The sequence below is a fragment of the Oncorhynchus masou genome, chromosome 3 (assembly GCF_036934945.1).
Source record: "Oncorhynchus masou masou isolate Uvic2021 chromosome 3, UVic_Omas_1.1, whole genome shotgun sequence".
Taxonomy (NCBI): domain Eukaryota; kingdom Metazoa; phylum Chordata; class Actinopteri; order Salmoniformes; family Salmonidae; genus Oncorhynchus; species Oncorhynchus masou.
This window is the reverse complement of record NC_088214.1, coordinates 9667828-9689345: the sequence shown is the minus strand read 5'-3', so window position 1 is coordinate 9689345 and position 21518 is coordinate 9667828. Positions and strand designations below refer to the sequence as shown.

At 42.8% G+C, this 21518-nt stretch overlaps 1 protein-coding gene across 2 annotated transcripts; it reads left to right on the top strand.

Annotated features, from left to right (window-relative positions):
• The first annotated feature begins 2038 nt into the window (after positions 1–2038).
• sdhc (succinate dehydrogenase complex, subunit C, integral membrane protein) lies at positions 2039–21205 on the top strand. 2 transcript variants are annotated; one of them, XM_064930508.1, is made up of 6 exons: positions 2039–2086; positions 5710–5769; positions 15200–15301; positions 18396–18457; positions 19367–19530; positions 20371–21205. In XM_064930508.1, the coding sequence occupies exons 1-6, from the start codon at positions 2070–2072 to the stop codon at positions 20476–20478; spliced, it is 513 nt and encodes a 170-aa protein (XP_064786580.1). In that variant the 5' UTR covers positions 2039–2069; the 3' UTR covers positions 20479–21205. The 2 variants fall into 2 exon arrangements, with proteins under 2 accessions (XP_064786580.1, XP_064786589.1); XM_064930517.1 differs by lacking the exon at positions 5710–5769 and having other exon boundaries at positions 2042–2086.
• Positions 21206–21518: the final 313 nt, after the last annotated feature.

The following is a 21518-nucleotide window of genomic DNA, read 5'->3' as shown; positions in this document are numbered from 1 at the left end:
GTTTTCATCATCTCTCTATACCTTGCTCCAGTCATCTTTCCCTCTATACTGACTAGTCTCCCAGTCTCTGCCGCTGAAAAACATCCCTACAGCATGATGCTGCCACCACCATGCATCACTGTAGGGATGGTGCCAGGTTTCCTCCAGATGTGATGCTTGGCATTCAGGCCAAAGAGTTTAATATTGGTTTCATCAGACCAGAGAATCTTGTTTCGCATAGTCAGAGTCCTTTAGGTGCCTTTTGGCAAACTCCAAGCGGGCTGTCATGTGCCTTTTACTGAGGAGTGGCTTCCATCTGACAATTCTACCATAAACGCCTGATTGGTGGAGTGCTGCAGAGATGGTTGTCCTTCTGGAAGGTTCTCTCATCTCCACAGAGGAACTCTGGAGCTCTGTCAGAGTGACCATCGGTTCTTAGACATATCCCTGATCAAGGCCTTTCTCCCCAGATTGCTCAGTTTGACCGGGCAGCCAGCTGTAAGAAGAGTCTTGGTGGTTCCAAACTTCTTCCATTTAAGAATGATGGAGGCCACTGTGTTCTTGGGGACCGTCAATGCTGCAGACATGTTTTGGTACCCTTCCCCAGATCTGTGCCTCGATACAATCTTGTCTCGGAGCTCTAAGGACAATTCCTTCGATCTCATGGCTTGGTTTTTGCTCTGACATGCACTGTCTACTGTGGGGCCTTATATACACTGTAGACAGGTGTGTGCCTTTCCAAATCATGTCCAATCAATTGAATTTACCACAGGTGGACTCCAATCAAGTTGTATGAATATCTCAAGAATGATCAATGGGCTCAATTTCGAGTCTCATAGCAAAGGGCCTGAATACTTATGTAAATAAGGTATTTCTGTCTTAATTTTTAATAAATTTTCAAAAATGGAGAAAACCTTTTTTGCTTTGTAATTATGGGGTATTGTGTGTATATTGATGAGGCCATTTTTTTATTTAATCCGTTTTAGGCTGTAACGTAACAAAATGTGGAAAAAGTCAAGGGGTCTGAATACTTTCTGAATGCACTGTACCTGTGCTAATTAGCTATATGCGTCTCCGACCACCTGTGTTGTCACTGAAAAATACTGTTGCTTGCAACTGTGATATATTCCACTATAAACATTGTATGCAGTGTATTTAGCATTTGTGAAATTATTTTGATGAGATATGAAAGTAGAGGGATTTATGTCGCTAGAACCGTACCACAATTGGGGAGGCAGGTAGCCTAGTGGTTAGAGCGTTGGGGACTAGTAACCGAAAGTTTGCAAGATGGAATCCCCAAGCTGACAAGGTAAAATCTGTCGTTCTGCCCCTGAACAAGGCAGTTAACTCTCTGTTTCTAGGCTGTCATTGAAAATAAGAATTTGTTCTTAACTGACTTGCCTAGTTAAATAAAGGTATAACATTTTTTAGAATCAATTCACATTTAGATGAACTATTTGGCTGTTTTGACTTTCAGAGCCAATTCACCTCTTAACAGAACAGGTGAGATCCTTGGACTATACAGAGTACTGTCAGTCTCCTTTAGTTCTTTATTGGGATCATTTAACCTTGTGATTATCGACTATGGGTGGGGTGTATAAACCTAAAATGGTTGCAATCTGGCAAAAATAATCCTTCTAACAGCTGCAAGGTTCAGGGAAATCTCAACAAGTTTTGACAAAAGCATTTCAAATAGCCTAAACTCAGTTTTAGTGTAGACAGAGAGGAAAATGAGAAGAGAGAGGATTTACTCAGCCCAAAATTTGTTCCCATGAGATAAACCCTTTGTTGTTCTTTGGTGTTTATCAATTTTTCCTTGGGCCTTTTGACCTTCCATTCTGAACTTCTCACGGGGACCGTCAGGTTATTTGATATTCGGGATCCTTGGGACGTACATACCCCCGATTGAAATTTACATTTTAAATGGGTATTGGTCAAGGTTAATGTTAGGGGTCAGGGTCAAGGTCATGGTTAGGTCGTCAGGCTTGGGTATGGCTGTCCCAAGCATCCCGTCTAGCACTAATCGGACCGTCAGGAAAAATATAATAACATCCGTTACGCCATATCCTGTTTCAACTGTTAAAGAAACAATGGCGTTGCTTCTAAGGTCAGTAGTTACCTGTGATTTATCTAACATTGAGACAGTTTATTGATGTTTATATTTCGTTTGACATGTGTAATACTTATTAATTTGTCTTAGAGTGGTGTTCAAATAGATTTATTTAGCCAGAGAGCTTGCTTCACTCTACTATCGTCATAACATCGTTGCTTGCTACACATGCTAACGTTAGCATGCTTAGTTAGCTAGCTCCTCCTGTGACAACACATTTTAGATTTACACCAAGTTATTTTGATAGTTATGAACGCTACAATGAGCTTTACATTCCTATGGAAGTAATGCTTCCAAGTTTCATGTATATAACGAGTTAGCTAGATTATTTATGTGGTATCCTAGCTAGCTAACACAATATGTAAGTTACTCTTAAGGAGCCTATCTTTAGTCCCTTAATGTCCAAGGACATTGTATGTTATTTTTAGAGGTAGCGTTAGACGCTCCCACAGCCAAATACCCGATCTAAACGTCAATTAAATCACAATTGTGATACGGTTCTTGAACAAAGCCCTTTACTTTTATATCACATTCTAAAGTTACACACAGGTGTTAGGAGCAAAGCCCTTGATAATGAAACTCGGTTCAATTACACTACACGTACAGTACCAGTCAAGAGTTTGGACACGCCTACTCATTCAAGGGTTTTTCTTTATTTTTTACTTTTTTCTACATTGTAGAATAATAGTGGACATCCAAATCTGTGAAGTAATACATATGGAATCATGTAGTAAAGTGTTGAACAAATCTAAATATATTTTATATTTTACATTTTTCAAAGTAGCCACCCTTTGCCTTGATGACAGCTTTGCACACTCTTGGCATTCTCTCAACCAGCTACATGAGGTAGTCACCTGGAATGCATTTCAGTTAACAGATGTGCCTTGTTAAAAGTTAATAAAAAAAAGTTAATGACAGTCCATCATTACTTTAAGGGATGAGTTTGACTGCAGAGTGAAAGAAAAGCAGCCAACAAGTGCTCAGCATATGTGGGAACTCCTTCAAGACTGTTGGAAAAGCATTCCAGGTGAAGCTGGTTGAGAGAATGCCAGGAGTGTGCAAAGCTGTCAAGGCAAAGGGTGGCTACTTTGAAGAATCTAACATTTATTAAAAGTAATATTTTGTAGTTTTGATGTTTTCACTATTATTCTACAATGTAGAAAAGTCCAAATAAAGAAAAACCCTTGAATGAGTAGGTGTGTCCGAACTTCTGTAAATGTGAGTTTAGTGAAGAGACCTGATGCTCAATCTGAACATTAATACATGTCACTTGCGGTTTTGGAAGCATAAGGACCTAATCTTTCAAATTAGTGAGAAATAATAATACAATTTTTTTTTTTTTTAAATTGAGCCTAACGTTACTCTTTCTATTCCAAGAACCGTAGATGTTCTGTTTAGAGCTGAATTGGGTCTGGCAGCCAAAACATACTCCAGTTGCAGCCGATAGTATTTTTCAGTGACAACACGTTTGTGGTGTCAGTCTTCCATTTCTACACAGGTGTTTGGGAACTCGTAGCTAATTATCACGGATAAGCCTCTCTCTTCCGCCTGTTTCCTGTAAACAATCGCTGTAACATGGAAATATGGCTGTGTAGACAATAACCCTCACCCTCTGGGGGTGCGTTAATGCAGAATTGAGCATTTTTCAAGCAGAAAATGAAAGCTTTTCTACGTTTACTATCTTGCTGCGTTTTGTACACGTAACGTTACATCTAAAATTATTCTAATTGTAAATTCTGCTCGGCTTCAGTCAGTCGTTCCAAATCATGAATGTAAAAGTACTAATTTTGTGCTTCATTTGCACTTTTGAAGTCAGATGAAATATCTTTGCTCTTGACAGACAGCGCTCCGACTGATGTGTAGCAACAGATTAGCCTTTATATTGACTGGATACTGAAGTGGCCCCTCCGGAACCTAAAATAAATGTCTTTAAAAAATGGAAGGCAGTAGGGAGGAGGCAAGATCAGGTGGGACCATTCTGGCCAATGAGAGAGCAGATATACTTGTGTGACTCACAGGTACAACTCCGATATAAAGTGTATTTTCTCAGTTGCCTAATCTAATCATTACGAAAATGTATACGAGATCAAATAAGCTTTACATTTTTTGTTAACCAAATTCGACACACTCTTATTGACCACCATACAAAACCTCGCTCTCTGAACAAATTATTTTAATGTAAATGACACCTGCTGGAGAAGACAGGTTTTGGGCCAAGTTATGCCTCTCGCTTCACCTCTTCCACTTTGATTAAGCTACTTTTCTCCGGTACTTTCCGTACTTTCCTCCAGTGTAGTTTTTCTCCGGTTGCAATATTAAATTATGTAACTGGCTACATTCTTTCTATGATAAACATTAGAAATATGATGACCATGCATTGTTTTTGCAAAAAATACCTTGCTTTTTCGTTGGAAGCTAATTTACTTGTGTGGCCGCTAGCCAAATAGCGTTGCACTTCTGTTGTCATGTGATAAACTATTTTCTGCCGAATGTGTTGCACAACTGTATTTTGTGTTTAGAAAAACTATAGTTCTTTCCCCATCTCACTCTATTGAAGAGAAAAAAAACACACTTTCAATATAATACGCAGGTGATTTTTATTTTATCTGATGGTCAACATTTTTATAATTCGTATTTCTGAAAGCCAATGCAACCCCTGACCCTATAAATGTTTGTAGTAATAATACATTAAAAAAAATTCCTCTACGTTCCTTATGTTTCCATAACACGCGTCGCCTGTGGTAAGGTTAACATTTTAGAGCATGAGTACCCAACTACCTTCAGCTGCTGGACCATTTCTTTCTTCAGGGGTTAGTTGGGGGCCCGGAAATCAATTACAAATAATTTGTACACTGCAAATTGACTAAGCCCAAACCAATATAGTATTTGACAAAAACATACCGTAATTATTTCAAACCTTGACTAACTTCTTCCGTTAGTAAAGGAATGTGCTGCTCTTCTCTGTCCATGGCAGCTCGGTCTGTGAGTACCTACACTAACGACTGCACTTGGGCTGCTCTTCTCAATGACCAGACATTAGAGAGCTATTAGCAACTTTTCATCACTCTTAATTTAGACTAAGTGAAATCATCTTTCCTGTCTTATATTTGACCGAGGTCCATCTCTTATCTTAGTCATATGACTGTACTGCGTAGCAGAGCATGAGGACAATGGCTCAGCTTTTTAATATTAGTGATCAATTTGGTGATACCAGAGCCCTGCCCTACCCAAGTTGATGGAAAAACAGGCCCTACCTTAATTATTGATGGAAAAACAGGCCCTGCCCTAGTTATTGATGGAAAAACAGGCCCTGCCCTAGTTATTGATGGAAAAACAGGCCCTGCCCTAGTTATTGATGGAAAAACAGGCCCTGAGTCGGGTAGCAGAGCTCTAGTTTGAACATGAACATCCTTGAAAATGTTGAACTGATTTGCTTGTGTATTATTATTTCAGCTTTTGCTCAACATGGTTTCACCATTATCGAGCTGGGAGTTAGAAGTGTGGTCTCTAATCTCCTCTGCGGAAATAGGAAGTGGCTTAGTGAAACAGACTTTGTTGTTTCTATTAAACCATGTGTTTACTAACATTACGAAATGTATGTTGTTTGATCTCTCTCATAGGACACTAGCCCGGCAGGGCACTTGCTTGTCCCGCCCTCAGTTTGGCGTTTTCTACAGACAGTGAGTAGATTTTTTTGTGTGTGTGTGTCTCAGTGTCAGGTGTTGTAACTGAAATTATTTTCCAATCGTTTCGTTCTGAACAGAAGAATTCTTTTCCCCCCCTTCTGTTGCACTGTTCCGACCAACAAAATAAAGTTCTGACCCTCCCCGAAATACTGCTTTACATCATTCCTTTCCCTTCCTTTTAAAAATATACTCTACTGTTCAAAAGTTTGGAGTCACTTAGACATCTCCTTGTTATCCATGAAAACATACATGAAATGAGTTGTAAAATGAATACGAAATATAGTCAAGACATTGACAAGGTTTTAAATAATGGTTAGAGCCAGTTTGAGCTGTTCTGTGAAGGGAGTAGTACACAGCGTTGTACGAGATCTTTAGTTTCTTGGCAATTTCTCGCATGGAATAGCCTTCATTTCTCAGCAAGAATAGACTGACGAGATTCAGAAGAAAGTTATTTGTTTCTGGCCATTTTGAGCCTGTAATCGAACCCACAAATGCTGATGCTCCAGATACTCAACTAGTCTAAAGAAGACCAGTTTTATTGCTTCTTTAATCAGGACAACAGTTATCAGCTGTGCTAACATAATTGCAAAATGGTTTTCTAATGTCCAATTAGCCTTTTAAAATGATAAACTTGGATTAGCTAACACAACGTGCCATTGGAACACACGAGTGATGATTGCTGATAATGGGCCTCTGTACAACTATGTGGATATTCAATCAAAAAAAATCAGCCGTTTCCAGCTACAATAGTCATTTACAACATTAACAATGTCTACACTGTATTTCTGATCAATTTGATGTTATTTTAATGGACAAAAAAATTGCTTTTCTTTCAAAAACAAGGACATTTCTAAGTGACCGCACACTTTTGAATGGTAGTGTATATACATTTACATTACATTAAATTACTACACCAATCAGGGCACATAGAGCAGCTTGGTGTGGAGTGGGTAAGCACTTTAATTTGTTTAGGAAAGTCGTTAAGAGCAAATTGTATTTTGCCGTAACGGCATGGTTTAATCATAATGAAAGACAAACACACAGTGTGCTGACGGTCACAGTGTAGGGTGTGAGATGCAACTGATATCTTGAGGGTGAGGATGGAGGATGCTTGCCTTGAAGAGCTGAGCACATTATGGCATGCATTATCTGAATTAAGCCCACAGAGTTATACCGACAGAGGAGTGGCTTCTATAGAGGAACTTTGAACATCTTTGAACTTCCGAGTTGGTTTAATGTTCTCTGGCTAACACGCTTGTAGAGCAGCACTAGATTTTTTTATTTTTTTATTACAATATATTTATTTCCTTAAAAAAAAAAAACTATTTAACAATCAACAAAATAGGACACAGATAATTCCCCGTTATTCCTTCCACCTACATAAAATAATAGCATGATAAATGGGAGCGCTTCGTGCCAAAGCCTTCCTTCCCCAACACATGAACACCTCCCCTCATCCGGTATTGGCTTCAATGATTAACAACAATAAAACAAAACAGAATGACCTTCACATCCAATGCTAGAAAATATATTATTCAATGCAAAAAACAAATGATACATGAAGAAAATGAGGCAGTTAAAGTGACGACTGGAACTGCTGAAAGTTCCCCCAGACATCAGTTATTACATTATAATTGTATGTTATTTTTTTCAGATGGAATATAGGAAGTTATTTTAGCTCCTTGACAGAGTGTCACTTTTCCCATATAAAAGCTGTGCATTTATTGGCTGTATTGACTGCTGATGAAACTAATCTGGTTTTGCTACCAATATTAACTGGTTGAACAGATTCCTCTCCAAGAAGAGTGAAGGATCTAGTGGTACTGTCATATTAGAGACCTGTGATAAGATGGGAATAATGTCTTTCCAATAATTGACTCGTTCAGGGCAGGACAGAAACATATGCATCAGTGTGCCCAGCCCCGTTTTACACCTTGGGAAACATGTTGAATATTTAGAATGAATCTTAATCTCTGGTGTAAATTAGACCCTAATGTAAAATATTGAATTGCATCAACCTTGAGCCTTGTGTTAAATGAAAGATGCTGAGCATCTAAAAAAAACCTCAACTAATTTCTCATCCTCAACAATGAGACCACGGTCATCATGCCGCTTCATCGTTCCGCGACAGAGCTTGGAGACCAGAGTACATGTAACAAATGAAACTTTTACCTCTTTCCTTTCCAGCCACAGTTTATCGGGGCAGCAGGCTAGCCTAGTGGTTAGAGTGTAGAGGTGGCAGGTAGCCTAGTGGTTAGAGTGTAGAGGTGGCAGGTAGCCTAGTGGTTAGAGTGTAGAGGTGGCAGGTAGCCTAGTGGTTAGAGTGTAGAGGTGGCAGGTAGCCTAGTGGTTAGAGTGTAGAGGTGGCAGGTAGCCTAGTGGTTAGAGTGTAGAGGTGGCAGGTAGCCTAGTGGTTAGAGTGTAGAGGTGGCAGGTAGCCTAGTGGTTAGAGTGTAGAGGTGGCAGGTAGCCTAGTGGTTAGAGTGTAGAGGTGGCAGGTAGCCTAGTGGTTAGAGTGTAGAGGTGGCAGGTAGCCTAGTGGTTGCAGGTAGCCTAGTGGTTAGAGCGTTGGACTAGTAACCGGAAGGTTGCGAGTTCAAACCCCCGAGCTGACAAGGTACAAATCTGTCGTTCTGCCCCTGAACAGGCAGTTAACCCACTGTTCCCAGGCCGTCATTGAAAATAAGAATTTGTTCTTAACTGACTTGCCTGGTTAAATAAAGGTAAAATTTAAAAAAATAAATAAAATCAGGTGTAGATTTACTAATGGACTGAATCCTTACCATCCTGTTGAGTGGCAACATAATGCCTAACGTGTAGGTACTTAAAGAAATGAGTTTGAGGAAACTGAAAATGAAACGCCAGTTGTTGAAAGTATTGTAGTTCACATTCTCTATATAGATGACCAAATGTTTTAATTCCTTTGTTGAATCAAGAACGTGTAATACCATGTCTCAGGGGTTTGGGTAAGATGGGGTTCTTATAGAAAGGTGTTTATTCATATATAGATCGATGCCCCTCTGTTTACAGACTTCAATCAATATATTTAGTGTTTTTAATTAAACGGTTGTTTATGAGACCTGGCAAAGCTTAAGGTGGAGCTAATATACGGTATAGATGCCAATGAAACTGGGGAAAGACACACTTCCTCTGTCGCCAAGAGGGTGAACTTGTTGTTTTATCTTGCCATACCAACACAGCCTTTAGGTGAGATGCCCAGTAATACAACAGGAAGTTGGGTAGAGTAAGCCCTCCTGAGTATGATTTGAATAACGGTGTGTGTTTCATGCTAGGGGGGGATCCCTTTCCACAGAAATGAAGAGACCTTCCTGTTAAGTTGTTTGAAAAAAACATTGGCAATAGGAAAGGGTTAGGTTTTTGAAAAAGGTACAAGAATTGTGGTAATATATTCATCTTTACACAATTGACCTGCCATCTATCTAATTATTCTCCAAACCTTTTTGAGAAGTGGAGTATAGCTCCGTTGATATGTCTTAATAATTTCAGAAGGAATTTGCTATCCCTGATATGTCATTTTCTGAAGTCTCCAAAGAAAATGGCTGGTTTTAAAATTTGGTTCTGCATAGCTGCCCTGTTAAAAGACACGATTATACTCTTAAATATTTTTAATTTAATATCCTGAAAAGGTCCCATATTCTTTCAGGATGTCAACTAATGCCCGGAGTGAGATTTCTGATTTGGTGAGGGAAAGCAGAATGTCATCAGCATATAGTGAGACCAGATGTTCACGCCCACCTATACGAACACTATGATTGGATGAGATCTGAAAGCTTCTGCCAGTGGCTCTATAGCCAAAGAAAAAGAGGTCTAGCGGGACAACCCTGTCTTGTGCCATGTGATAGAGAGAACTGTGAGGAAACGTTTCCATTAATCAAGATCTGAGCTACCGGACATTTGTACAGTAATATTAACAGACCCGACATACTGAGGTCCAATATTCATCCTCTGTAAAACTTCGAACAGGTTGTTCCGTTCGATGTAGTCAAAAGCTTTTTCCGCTTCTTAATGTTTCTTGGTCATTCTCTACATAATATTAAATAATCTTCTGATATTATCAGGTGAAGATCGGTTTCTTAAAAAGCCTGTTTGTTCCCTATCAACCAAGTCAGGAAGAACCTTATCTAGTGTTAAGAGCTATGTTTTTTTTTGTTGCGAGAATCTTATATGAAGTGTTCAATAAGATATTGGTCTATATGACCCACAAAGCAGAGAATCTTTCCCAGGTTTTAACAAAACTGTGATCAGTGCTTGTTCAAGTGCATCTCGGAGCGTTTCTGTCTCTGTGGCAAGGTTAAATATATTGCAGAGAGGCTCAATTAGTTTGTGTTAAAAGGGTCTATAGAATTCAATAGGAAATCCCCCTGCAGTGTTAAATGGATTCCCCCATTTCCTCAGATGTGATCTCTTTCTCCAAGTACTCTCTCTCCTCATCAGTTAAAGCTTGTCAATTGAGTTTGTTCAAAAACCCATGCATTGTGGCAGGGGCATCCACTTTAGACTTGTACAATGTTTTCATAAAACTCCCTATAGGCTAGATTCATTTCCTCAGGACCCTGAACAACTGTGTTATTGGGCAGCTTAATAGAGCCAATAACTCTAATAGCTTCCTCTCTCCTTATCTGCCGAGCAAGCAACTTTTCTGCTTTATCTCCATGTTCGTAGTAGTTTTGTTTTGTCCTCCTGAAAACGTTTTCTGCTTTGTGGGTCGTCAGGGTGTTATATTCCAATCTCTTTGATGACTCAACTATACAAACATTAGACTAAAATGTCTAATTTAGGAACTATGTTCATTTTCAAGAAATGTCTTTCTCCAACAAATGTACTTTTTAGCCTTGTACGTCCTACGTATAAGGTAAACAAAATGATTAGCCCCCTCAGATATGCAGCGACAGCTTCCCATAAAACTAGGGGGGTGCGGGGGTGCGCAGAGTTGTTATTGGTGCTAAAAAGACATGTTGATATGAGTGTTCAGAAATCTTACAAATGTGTGGGATTATTTAGTAAATATGTGCCAAACCTCCACCACCTTGAGGGTGGCTGTGTTTTACTGACTGGTAATGAAGCCAGCAGGGCAGAATGATCTGATATAGATCTTGGTAAATACTTACACCCAGTAGTTAAACTTCCCTGCAGGAATAAGAGAAGTCGATTCTAGACTAACTGTTATGGACAGGGAAGTAAAAGGAGTGTTCTTTTAACCTTTTTGGTTGTGAACTCAGGATGATGTTGATGATTCACTAATTGTCCCCATTTCATTGTTGAGGGATGAAAGTTATCGTCTGTTAAAGGTTATAGCTTGTCTTTTTTTCCTGTGTTGCATAGGTGCGTTTGTGGTTATCACTTTTGACACCGCGCGGCACTGGTTTCAAGGGAGCCTTGGTGAATGCCGATTGGTTGACATTTTGAGTGTGCGGCTGGTGACCGTAAACACATCCTGTTTTTGTTTGTTTTTTAGATGCTCAAGTGGGGCTAAATAGTCCGGTAGTTATTGTTGACGATGTTTGTCGCTTTAATTCTACATTTATTTTGTGACTGAAAACATTTTCATGTTACAGGGAACAGTCAATGGACTTTTATACAATATACGTGTAATTTACAATTAACCTAATTCGGGTGATGCTATGCATAGCAGGTACATCTATCTTAAAGACGAGTGCATCTTCGCTGTGTGCTTAGGGTTGTTGTCCTGATGGAAGGTGAACTTTCACCCCAGTCTGTGGTCCTGAGCGCTCTGGAGCAGGTTTTCATCAAGGATCTCTCTGTACTCTGTACTCCGTTCATCTTTGCCTCGATCCTGACTAGTCTCCCAGTCCCTGACGCTGAAAAAACATCCCAATGCATGATGCTCCCACCACCATGCTTCACTGTAGGGATGGTGCCAGGTTTCCGCCAGACTTGACACTTGGCATTCAGGCCAAAGAGTTTAATCTTGGTTTCTTCAGACCAGAGGATCTTGTTTCTCATGGTCTGAGTCCTTTAGGTGCCTTTTGGCAAACTCCAAGTGGGCTGTCATGTGCCTTTTACTGAAGAGTGGCTTCCATCTGACCACTCTACCATAAAGGCCTGATTGGTGGAGTGCTGCATAGATGGTTGTCCTTCTGGAAGGTTCTCCCATCTCTACAGTTGAACTCTGGGTGCTCTGTCAGTGATCACCGGGTTCTTGTCACCTCCCTTACCAAGGCCCTTCTCTCCCGATTACTCAGTTTGGCGGGGCGGCCAGCTTTAGGAAGTGTCTTGGTGGTTCCAAACCTCTTCCATTTAAGAATGATGGAGGCCACTGTTCTTGGGGACCGTCAATGCTGCAGAAATGTTTTGTTACGCTTACCCTTTGTGAGATGCAGAGTAGGTGAATGGATGATCACTGCATGTGTGGTTCCCACCATGACGGAGATGGTGTGGGGGAGCTTTGCTGGTGACACTGCAGAAATTTGCCATCCCATCTGGTTTGCCCTTAGTGGGACTATAATTAGTTTTTCAATAGGACAATGACTCACAACACACAAGGGTGTGTTCTGAGCCCTCTCCTGTACTCCCTGTTGACCCATGACTGCGTTGCCATGCACGCCTCCAACTCAATCATCAAGTTTGCAGACGACACTACAGTGGTAGGCTTGATTACCAACAACGACGAGACGGCCTACAGGGAGGAGGTGAGGCCACTCGGAGTGTGGTGTCAGGAAAATAACCTCACACTCAACGTCAACAAAACAAAGGAGATGATTGTGGACTTCAGGAAACAGCAGAGGGAGCACCCCCCTATCCATGACGACGGGACAGTAGTGGAGAGGGTAGTAAGTTTTAAGTTCTTTGGCGTACACATCACGGACAAACTGAATTGGTCCACCCACACAGACAGCGTTGTGAAGAAGGCGCAGCTGTGCCTCTTCAACCTCAGGAGGCTGAAGAAATTTGGCTTATCACCAAAAGCACTCACAAACATTACAGATGCACAATTGAGAGCATCCTGTCGGGCTGTATCACGGCCTGGTACGGCAACTGCTCCGCCCACAACCGTAAGGCTCTCCAGAGGGTAGTGAGGTCTGCACAACGCATCACCGGGCGCAAACTACCTGCCCTCCAGGACACCTACAGCACTCGATGTCACAGGAAGGCCATAAAGATCATCAAGGACAACAACCGCCCGAGCCACTGCCTGTTCACCCCGCTATCATCCAGAAGGCAAGGTCAGTACAGGTGCATCAAAGCTGGGACCGAGAGACTGGAAAAACAGCTTCTATCTCAAGGCCATCAGACTGTTAAACAGCCACCACTAACATTGAGTGGCTGCTGCCAACATACTGACTCAAATCCAGTCACTTTAATATTGGAAAAATTGATGTAAAAATGTATCACTAGCCACTTTAATCAATGCCACAAGCATTTCGCAACACTCGCATTAACATCTGCTAACCATGTGTATGTGACCAATAACATTTGATTTGACCTCCAGGCTGTGTAAGGGCTATTTGGGGTGAGTTGGACGTTGGACTGCAGAGTGAAGGAAAAGCAGACAAGTGCTCAGAATATGTGGGGTCTCCTTCAAGATGGTTGGAAAAGCATTCCTCATGAAGCTGGTTGAGAGAATGCCAAGAATCTGTAAAGCTTTCATCAAGGCAAAGGGTGGCTACTTTGAAGAATCTCAAATATAAAATATATTTTGATTTGTTAAACACTTTTTTGGTTACTATATGACTCCTCTTTAGTGTGGAGAAAGCCATCATCTTGTGTTGTGTGGGAGAAAGATCCGGAATGCTCATTATTCTGTCATCTCCGTACTCTGTACTCTTCCTTTGCTCTGGCAGCTGAGAGGATGCAGACTGTGTCCTGGTACCATAGAAATGTAATGCCCTGGGTGCAACCGGGCCAGGCAGCTGCCTCCGTAGGGTGCGATGGGTCCTCTCGATTTCCAGTGGGTGCGAGCAAGGAGGGAGACTTGGGGAATCCATCTTTATGAGGCGTTCATAAAGTGTCTCCTTTTCCTTATACCCTTTCTGAACCATGCTGGTGCTACTTCCAATCATCCTCCGAGGCCGAAGAAGGGCTCTCGGAAGGGGCCGCTTTTCCCTGCCTCTTCTGAGGCTTTGCAAGATTTGGCGTCTTTTGTTTTGGGCGATAAGAGCTGTATCAACTTCCAATTATTATCGAACTGGTAAACCGTGTCAAAATGCCTCAACATTTTTCCGAAGTTGGAGGATGCTATGCAGATGTGTCTTGTTAGTTCTTCGCCATTGCTTAAAAACAGTTCTTACCTTTTTTGTAGTTAATAAATCCAATGTGAAACGTGATCACTGTAGTATCCTTAACTAACATTGGAAAAAGTCAATCTATTCTTCTCTAATTAAATATCTCCCTAATTTCTGTATTACGCTTGTCACATCGTCAGTAGGCTACAGTAACCTAGGCTTCAGAGCGGGAGGGGGGGCAGGAATACGTTTCCGAGTGACAGAGGGAGGGCTTTGCATAGGCAAATGTATTGTGATTTTTATGGGACTGGGAAAAAATGCCTGGACTGTATAATAACGGTTTCCCATGCTTTTAAAATGAAGGTTCTGTTCTGGAACAGTATACATTCCCTTTGGTTCGGGTTCTGTTCTGGAACAGTATACATCCCCCTATGGTTCGGGTTCTGTTCTGGAACAGTATACATGGAACAGTATACATCACCTTTGGTTCGGGTTCTGTTCTGGAACAGTATACATCCCCTATGGTTCGGGTTCTGTTCTGGAACAGTATACATCCCCTTTGGTTCGGGTTCTGTTCTGGAACAGTATACATCACCTTTGGTTCGGGTTCTGTTCTGGAACAGTATACATCACCTTTGGTTCGGGTTCTGTTCTGGAACAGTATACATCCCCTTTGGTTCGGGTTCTGTTCTGGAACAGTATACATCCCCTTTGGTTCGGGTTCTGTTCTGGAACAGTATACATCACCTTTGGTTCGGGTTCTGTTCTGGAACAGTATACATCCCCTTTGGTTCGGGTTCTGTTCTGGAACAGTATACATCACCTTTGGTTCGGGTTCTGTTCTGGAACAGTATACATCCCCTTTGGTTCGGGTTCTGTTCTGGAACAGTATACATCCCCTTTGGTTCGGGTTCTGTTCTGGAACAGTATACATCCCCTTTGGTTCGGGTTCTGTTCTGGAACAGTATACATCACCTTTGGTTCGGGTTCTGTTCTGGAACAGTATACATCCCCTTTGGTTCGGGTTCTGTTCTGGAACAGTATACATCCCCTTTGGTTCGGGTTCTGTTCCCTGAACCGGTTCCAACCCTTGGTGTATGTGCCTGCCCACTCTTCTCTGTTATTCTTGTAATGTGATTACATGTTATGTTGGAATTGAATGTGTGTTTTCTCTAGCATTTCTCTTGTGATCTAAATATACCATTTCTCTATTTCTTTAGTGCTGTTCCAATGGGAACCACAGCAAAGGAGGAAATGAACAAGTTCTGGGCCAAAAACAACAAATTGAACCGACCCATGTCGCCACATATCACAATCTACCAGTAAGTTTGCTATGTGCATAATAATAATGAATAAATTAAGAAACTCTCACACTGCACCTCAGCAATGGCTGTGTCAAATTTAAATTGTGAAAGGGTGCTAGTGTGATTGTCCTCTCCATAGTCTCCAGGCTGTTTCAGAGATCACTCCAATAGGAAGACAATACACACAGCTTTGATTCATTGCTTTGTGACATTGTTTATGGATCAGGGGAGCAAGTACCTTTTTAAAAACCTCAAAACAACCACTCAGGCGCTCCTCGCAAGAAAATTAACTCATTATTATGGGTGTAATTGTTCACCAAACCCAGGGTTCGGTACGAATTGCGTTTTTTTGGGGGGGGGGGGTTTAAGGTTCTGTTTCGGTACAGCGGGAAAATAAAATGCCAACTGTTAATGTAGTTCATTAAGATTTCAAACTAACCCCAGGATCTTGAGCTATATAATGTAGGGGCAATTATTTTTTTATTTTTTTTACACAGGTTTCTGTTTTTTCCCTTGGTTTCACTCTCCAAAATCAATCATCTCTTAAAATCACACTTAAACCACCAGGGGACCATTTCTGAGGTCTGGTGAAAAAATGTAAGGCATTTTTGGGTGTAGATACCCTTTTATTATGATATTATTCTGCCAGGTATGTGTCGTCTACTTTGTAGTTTAATATTTTATATTGAGAAGCCTTTTCATCTACCAGAAGCCTGTTGTCATTAGCATCATCGCTAACGGCTACACAAAGTGGTAGACACACACAGAGAGAGAGGCATTCCCACACCCTTGCCTTTTTCAGAAAGCTAAAGGAACATACCAAATTAATTCAATACATTTAGTTGATTCCTTACTAAGTTCAATACATTTTTACTTCTACTGGGCGCTTTAAACAACAATGAATTCTGGGTTATCGACCCCCACCACGTGCTAGCGTACAGAACTAGTTCCCCAGCTGCGCCTCACAAAAGCATAGTTTGAAATGCGCCAATTAGTAAATTTTAGTGGAATATCCTACAATTTTTTTTTCCAGCTCAGATTTACTCAAGGCATAAAATGCAGTGTAGGCGTAGCCTTTAAGCCTAGTGGATTACAGTGTGGGCCTAGTGGATTAGTGTGGGCGTAGCCTTTAGGCCTAGTGGATTAGTGTGGGCCTAGTGGATTAGTGTGTGCCTAGTGGATTAGTGTGGGCGTAACCTTTAGGCCTAGTGGATTAGTGTGGGCGTAGCCTTTAGGCCTAGTGGATTAGTGTGGGCGTAACCTTTAGGCCGAGTGGATTAGTGTGGGCGTAGCCTTTGGGCTTAGTGGTTTACAGTGTGGGCGTAGCCTTTGGGCCTAGTGGTTTACAGTGAGGGCGTAGCCTTTGGGCTTGTGGATTACAGTGTGAGCGTAGCCTTTGGGCCTAGTGGTTTACAGTGTGGGCGTAGCCTTTGGGCCTAGTGGATTACAGTGTGGGCCTAGTGGATTACAGTGTGGGCCTAGTGGATTACAGTGTGGGCCTAGTGGATTACAGTGTGGGCCTAGTGGATTACAGTGTGGGCGTAGCCTTTGGGCTTGTGGATTACAGTGTGGGCGTAGCCTTTGGGCCTAGTGGTTTACAGTGTGGGTGTAGCCTTTGGGCCTAGTGGATTACAGTGTGGGCCTAGTGGATTACAGTGTGGGCCTAGTGGATTACAGTGTGGGCCTAGTGGATTACAGTGTGGGCCTAGTGGATTACAGTGTGGGCCTAGTGGATTACAGTGTGGGCCTAGTGGATTGCAGTGTGGGCGTAGCCTTTGGGCCTAGTGGTTTACAGTGTGGGCGTAGCCTTTGGGCTTGTGGATTACAGTGTGGGTGTAGCCTTTGGGCCTAGTGGTTTACAGTGTGGGCCTAGTGGTTTACAGTGTGGGCGTAGCCTTTGGGCCTAGTGGTTTAGTGTGGGCGTAGCCTTTGGGCCTAGTGGAGTACAGTGTGGGCCTAGTGGATTACAGTGTGGGCCAAGTGGATTAGTGTGGGCGTAGCCTTTGGGCTTTGTGGTTTACAGTGTGGGCGTAGCCTTTGGGCCTAGTGGTTTACAGTGTGGGCGTAGCCTTTGGGCCTAGTGGATTACAGTGTGGGCCTAGTGGATTACAGTGTGGGCCTAGTGGACTACAGTGTGGGCCAAGTGGATTAGTGTGGGTGTAGCCTTTGGGCCTAGTGGTTTACAGTGTGGGCGTAGCCTTTGGGCTTCGTGGTTTACAGTGTGGGCGTAGCCTTTGGGCCTAGTGGTTTACAGTGTGGGCGTAGCCTTTGGGCCTAGTGGTTTACAGTGTGGGCGTAGCCTTTGGGCCTAGTGGTTTACAGTGTGGGCGTAGCCTTTGGGCCTAGTGGTTTACAGTGTGGGCGTAGCCTTTGGGCCTAGTGGTTTACAGTGTGGGCGTAGCCTTTTGGCCTAGTGGTTTACAGTGTGGGCGTAGCCTTTGGGCCTAGTGGATTACAGTGTGGGCCTAGTGGTTTACAGTGTGGGCATAGCCTTTGGGCCTAGTGGTTTACAGTGTGGGCATAGCCTTTGGGCCTAGTGGTTTACAGTGTGGGCGTAGCCTTTGGGCCTAGTGGTTTACAGTGTGGGCGTAGCCTTTGGGCCTAGTGGTTTACAATGTGGGCGTAGCCTTTGGGCCTAGTGGTTTACAGTGTGGGCGTAGCCTTTGGGCCTAGTGGTTTACAGTGTGGGCGTAGCCTTTGGGCCTAGTGGTTTACAGTGTGGGCGTAGCATTTGGGCCTAGTGGTTGTTGTTGTCGTCTTCCATATACACTATTTTTGTAAGTATTCATTCGGACTCAGTTCAGACAGAAACCGAGGTCCCTGTACCGTGTACCGTTCCAACCCTACTAATTATGTAAAGAGCCTTTTATTGATTTTGCTCTTAACAGTGGATGTGTTAGATATTACCATTGGGTCACGTGACCAGGTAAAACACAAGGGACCTATCTTTAGGTATTGACAGGGTTTATATCCAGTGTGAACTACAAATGCTGTGTTTGTATACTGTGTGAGTGCCTTGCCGTGTGTTGTCATGGTACCCTGTGTCTTGTCGTGTGTTGTCATGGTACCCTGTGTCTTGTCGTGTGTTGTCATGGTACCCTGTGTCTTGCAGGTGGTCGGTGCCTATGATGATGTCCATCACACACAGAGGCACGGGAGTTGGACTCAGTGGAGGTATAATTAACATACTACCCTCTTACAGCACACTCCAGGGTCAACCTTTCCCTGAACCATTATTGGGGGAAATTCAAAAACTGACCCCAAGATCAACGTCTAGTGGCAACTTCACCCTACTCCAATTTTTTTTATATTTTTTTTATCTACCTTTATTGAACTAGACAAGTCAGTTAAGAACAAATTCTTATTTTCAATGATGGCCTAGGAACAGTGGGTTAACTGCATGTTCAGGGGCAGAACGGCAGATTTTGTACCTTGTCAGCTTTGGGATTCAATCTTGCAACCTTCCGGTTACTCGTCCAACGCTCAACGGTTATTGGCCCAGCGCTCTAACCACTAGGCTACCTGCCACCTCTACACTCTAACCACTAGGCTACCTGCCACCTCTACACTCTAACCACTAGGCTACCTGCCACCTCTACACTCTAACCACTAGGCTACCTGCCACCTCTACACTCTAACCACTAGGCTACCTGCCACCTCTACACTCTAACCACTAGGCTACCTGCCACCTCTACACTCTAACCACTAAGCTACCCTGCCACCTCTACACTCTAACCACTAGGCTACCTGCCACCTCTACACTCTAACCACTAGGCTACCTGCCACCTCTACACTCTAACCACTAGGCTACCTGCCACCTCTACACTCTAACCACTAGGCTACCTGCCACCTCTACACTCTAACCACTAGGCTACCTGCCACCTCTACGCTCTAACCACTAGGCTACCCTGCCACCTCTACACTCTAACCACTAGGCTACCCTGCCACCTCTACGCTTTAACCACTAGGCTACCTGCCACCTCTACACTCTAACCACTAGGCTACGCTGCATGGAAAAGACCACATGGAAAAGACCAAAAAGATCACAGTCCTAAAAACATAATGTTGTCCTCTGTCTTTCAGGTATATCGGCGTTTGCTCTCTTAGCGTTGGTGTTGCCAGGTAGCTACCCATACTACCTTGACCTGATCCACTCCCTGTCCATTGGCCCTGCTCTACTCGGTCTAGCTAAGTTTGGCATTGCCTTCCCTCTGTCCTACCACACCTTGAATGGAATCCGCCATCTGGTAAGTAAAGTCCACAGTGCGTAACACTAGGTCATTGCCTTAAAACTAATATAGTGCTATGTTAGTCCTGGTTGATGTCTGTCCTTTAATGTATCCTCCTTTTCTTTCTCTCGTCCTTTACTGTTCTTTTTGTCTGTCTCTCCTGTGTCTCTCCTGTGTCTCTCCTGTGTCTCTCCTGTGTCTCTCCTGTGTCTCTCCTGTGTCTCTCCTGTGTCTCTCCTGTGTCTCTCCTGTGTCTCTCCTGTGTCTCTCCTGTGTCTCTCCTGTGTCTCTGCTGTGTCTCTGCTGTGTCTCTGCTGTGTCTCTGCTGTGTCTCTTCTGTGTCTCTCTCGCTGTGTCTCTCTCTCGCTGTGTCTCTCTCTCTCGCTGTGTCTCTCTCTCTCGCTGTGTCTCTCTCTCTCGCTGTGTCTCTCTCTCTCGCTGTGTCTCTCTCTCTCGCTGTGTCTCTCTCTCGCTGTGTCTCTCTCTCTCTCGCTGTGTCTCTCTCTCTCTCGCTGTCTCTCTCTCTCTCGCTGTGTCTCTCTCTCTCGCTGTGTCTCTCTCTCTCGCTGTGTCTCTCTCTCTCGCTGTGTCTCTCTCTCTCGCTGTGTCTCTCTCTCTCGCTGTGTCTCTCTCTCTCGCTGTGTCTTCTCTCTCGCTGTGTCTCTCTCTCTCGCTGTGTCTCTCTCTCTCGCTGTGTCTCTCTCTCTCTCGCTGTGTCTCTCTCTCTCTCGCTGTGTCTCTCTCTCTCTCGCTGTGTCTCTCTCTCTCGCTGTGTCTCTCTCTCTCGCTGTGTCTCTCTCTCTCTCGCTGTGTCTCTCTCTCTCGCTGTGTCTCTCTCTCTCTCTCTTTTTGTCTAAGTTCTGGGACAGTGGTAAGGGATTTACGCTTCCTGAGGTGTATCGCTCTGGCTACGTGGTCATCGCTCTGTCAATACTGACCTCCATTGCTGCCATTGCATACATGTGAGCAGCGAGGCGGAGGAAGGGAGGAGAAAGGGAGGCGGAGAGAATATGGATTGAGGGATGAAGGGGTTATTTTGTTTATTATATATTCTGCTCTTTGTGTCACCAACGCAGTAATTGAATGGATAAATGTATAAATACTTCAAATGTTTTGTGTTTTTTATCATGGACAGGTTTAGCCTGGTCAATCGGCTAACATGGTCCCCGAGGTAGACGTAACATAATGCATGTAAATCTGGGCGACTCAACTACTACGTTATGCTATGTTTCTTATGGTATATATTAATTTGTGGATGTTTCGCATGGTATGTTATAAATTGGAATTTGTATAATATGTTACAAATTTGCAAAACATACGATATGTTAAGAACTCTAATTTATTGTGGCTAATGTTGGGTAGATTTAGGGGTGAAAGGAATATCTTTAAAAATTCACAAGTAGTTGCTAAAATTGTCCGTGATTAGTTTCAAACACTCATTCATTAATTCTTTGGGTTGCTAGATGTTCACGTTATTCACCCATCCAACCACTCTACTTTCATTGTTGCCTTAAGTAACCTTCTGTAACCATATCAAACGTAACATCTACTAATATGAGGGTGGCGGATTTAGATGTACTATGTTATGTCTAGTCTATGAGACCAGGCTGGCTGTGCTCAAGTTTTAATGTCAAGTGAAATGCATGTAATATATTAGTGAAATCAATTAAACAGAATGGGTGCTACAAAATGACAGTGTTGTGTGATGGGAAGAAATGAAACCAAAATAATGGAAAGATGACCCTGACATCACCTGGTTTTGTTATCTAACTGAATATGATTACATTTTATCACCAATTATGGGAGGAACAATGATGTCAACAGCACAAACGGCTCCCTATGAAGTGCACTACTTTTGGCTTAAGGCCCATAGTGCACTACTTTTGAACAGAGCTCAATGTGAGGAAACGGGGTGCTATTTGGGATAAGAGTTATACCTCATCATGTGTCCTAAATCTGTCTCCTGTGATGTCATTTATCTGCAATAGATCCTCACCTAGATCACT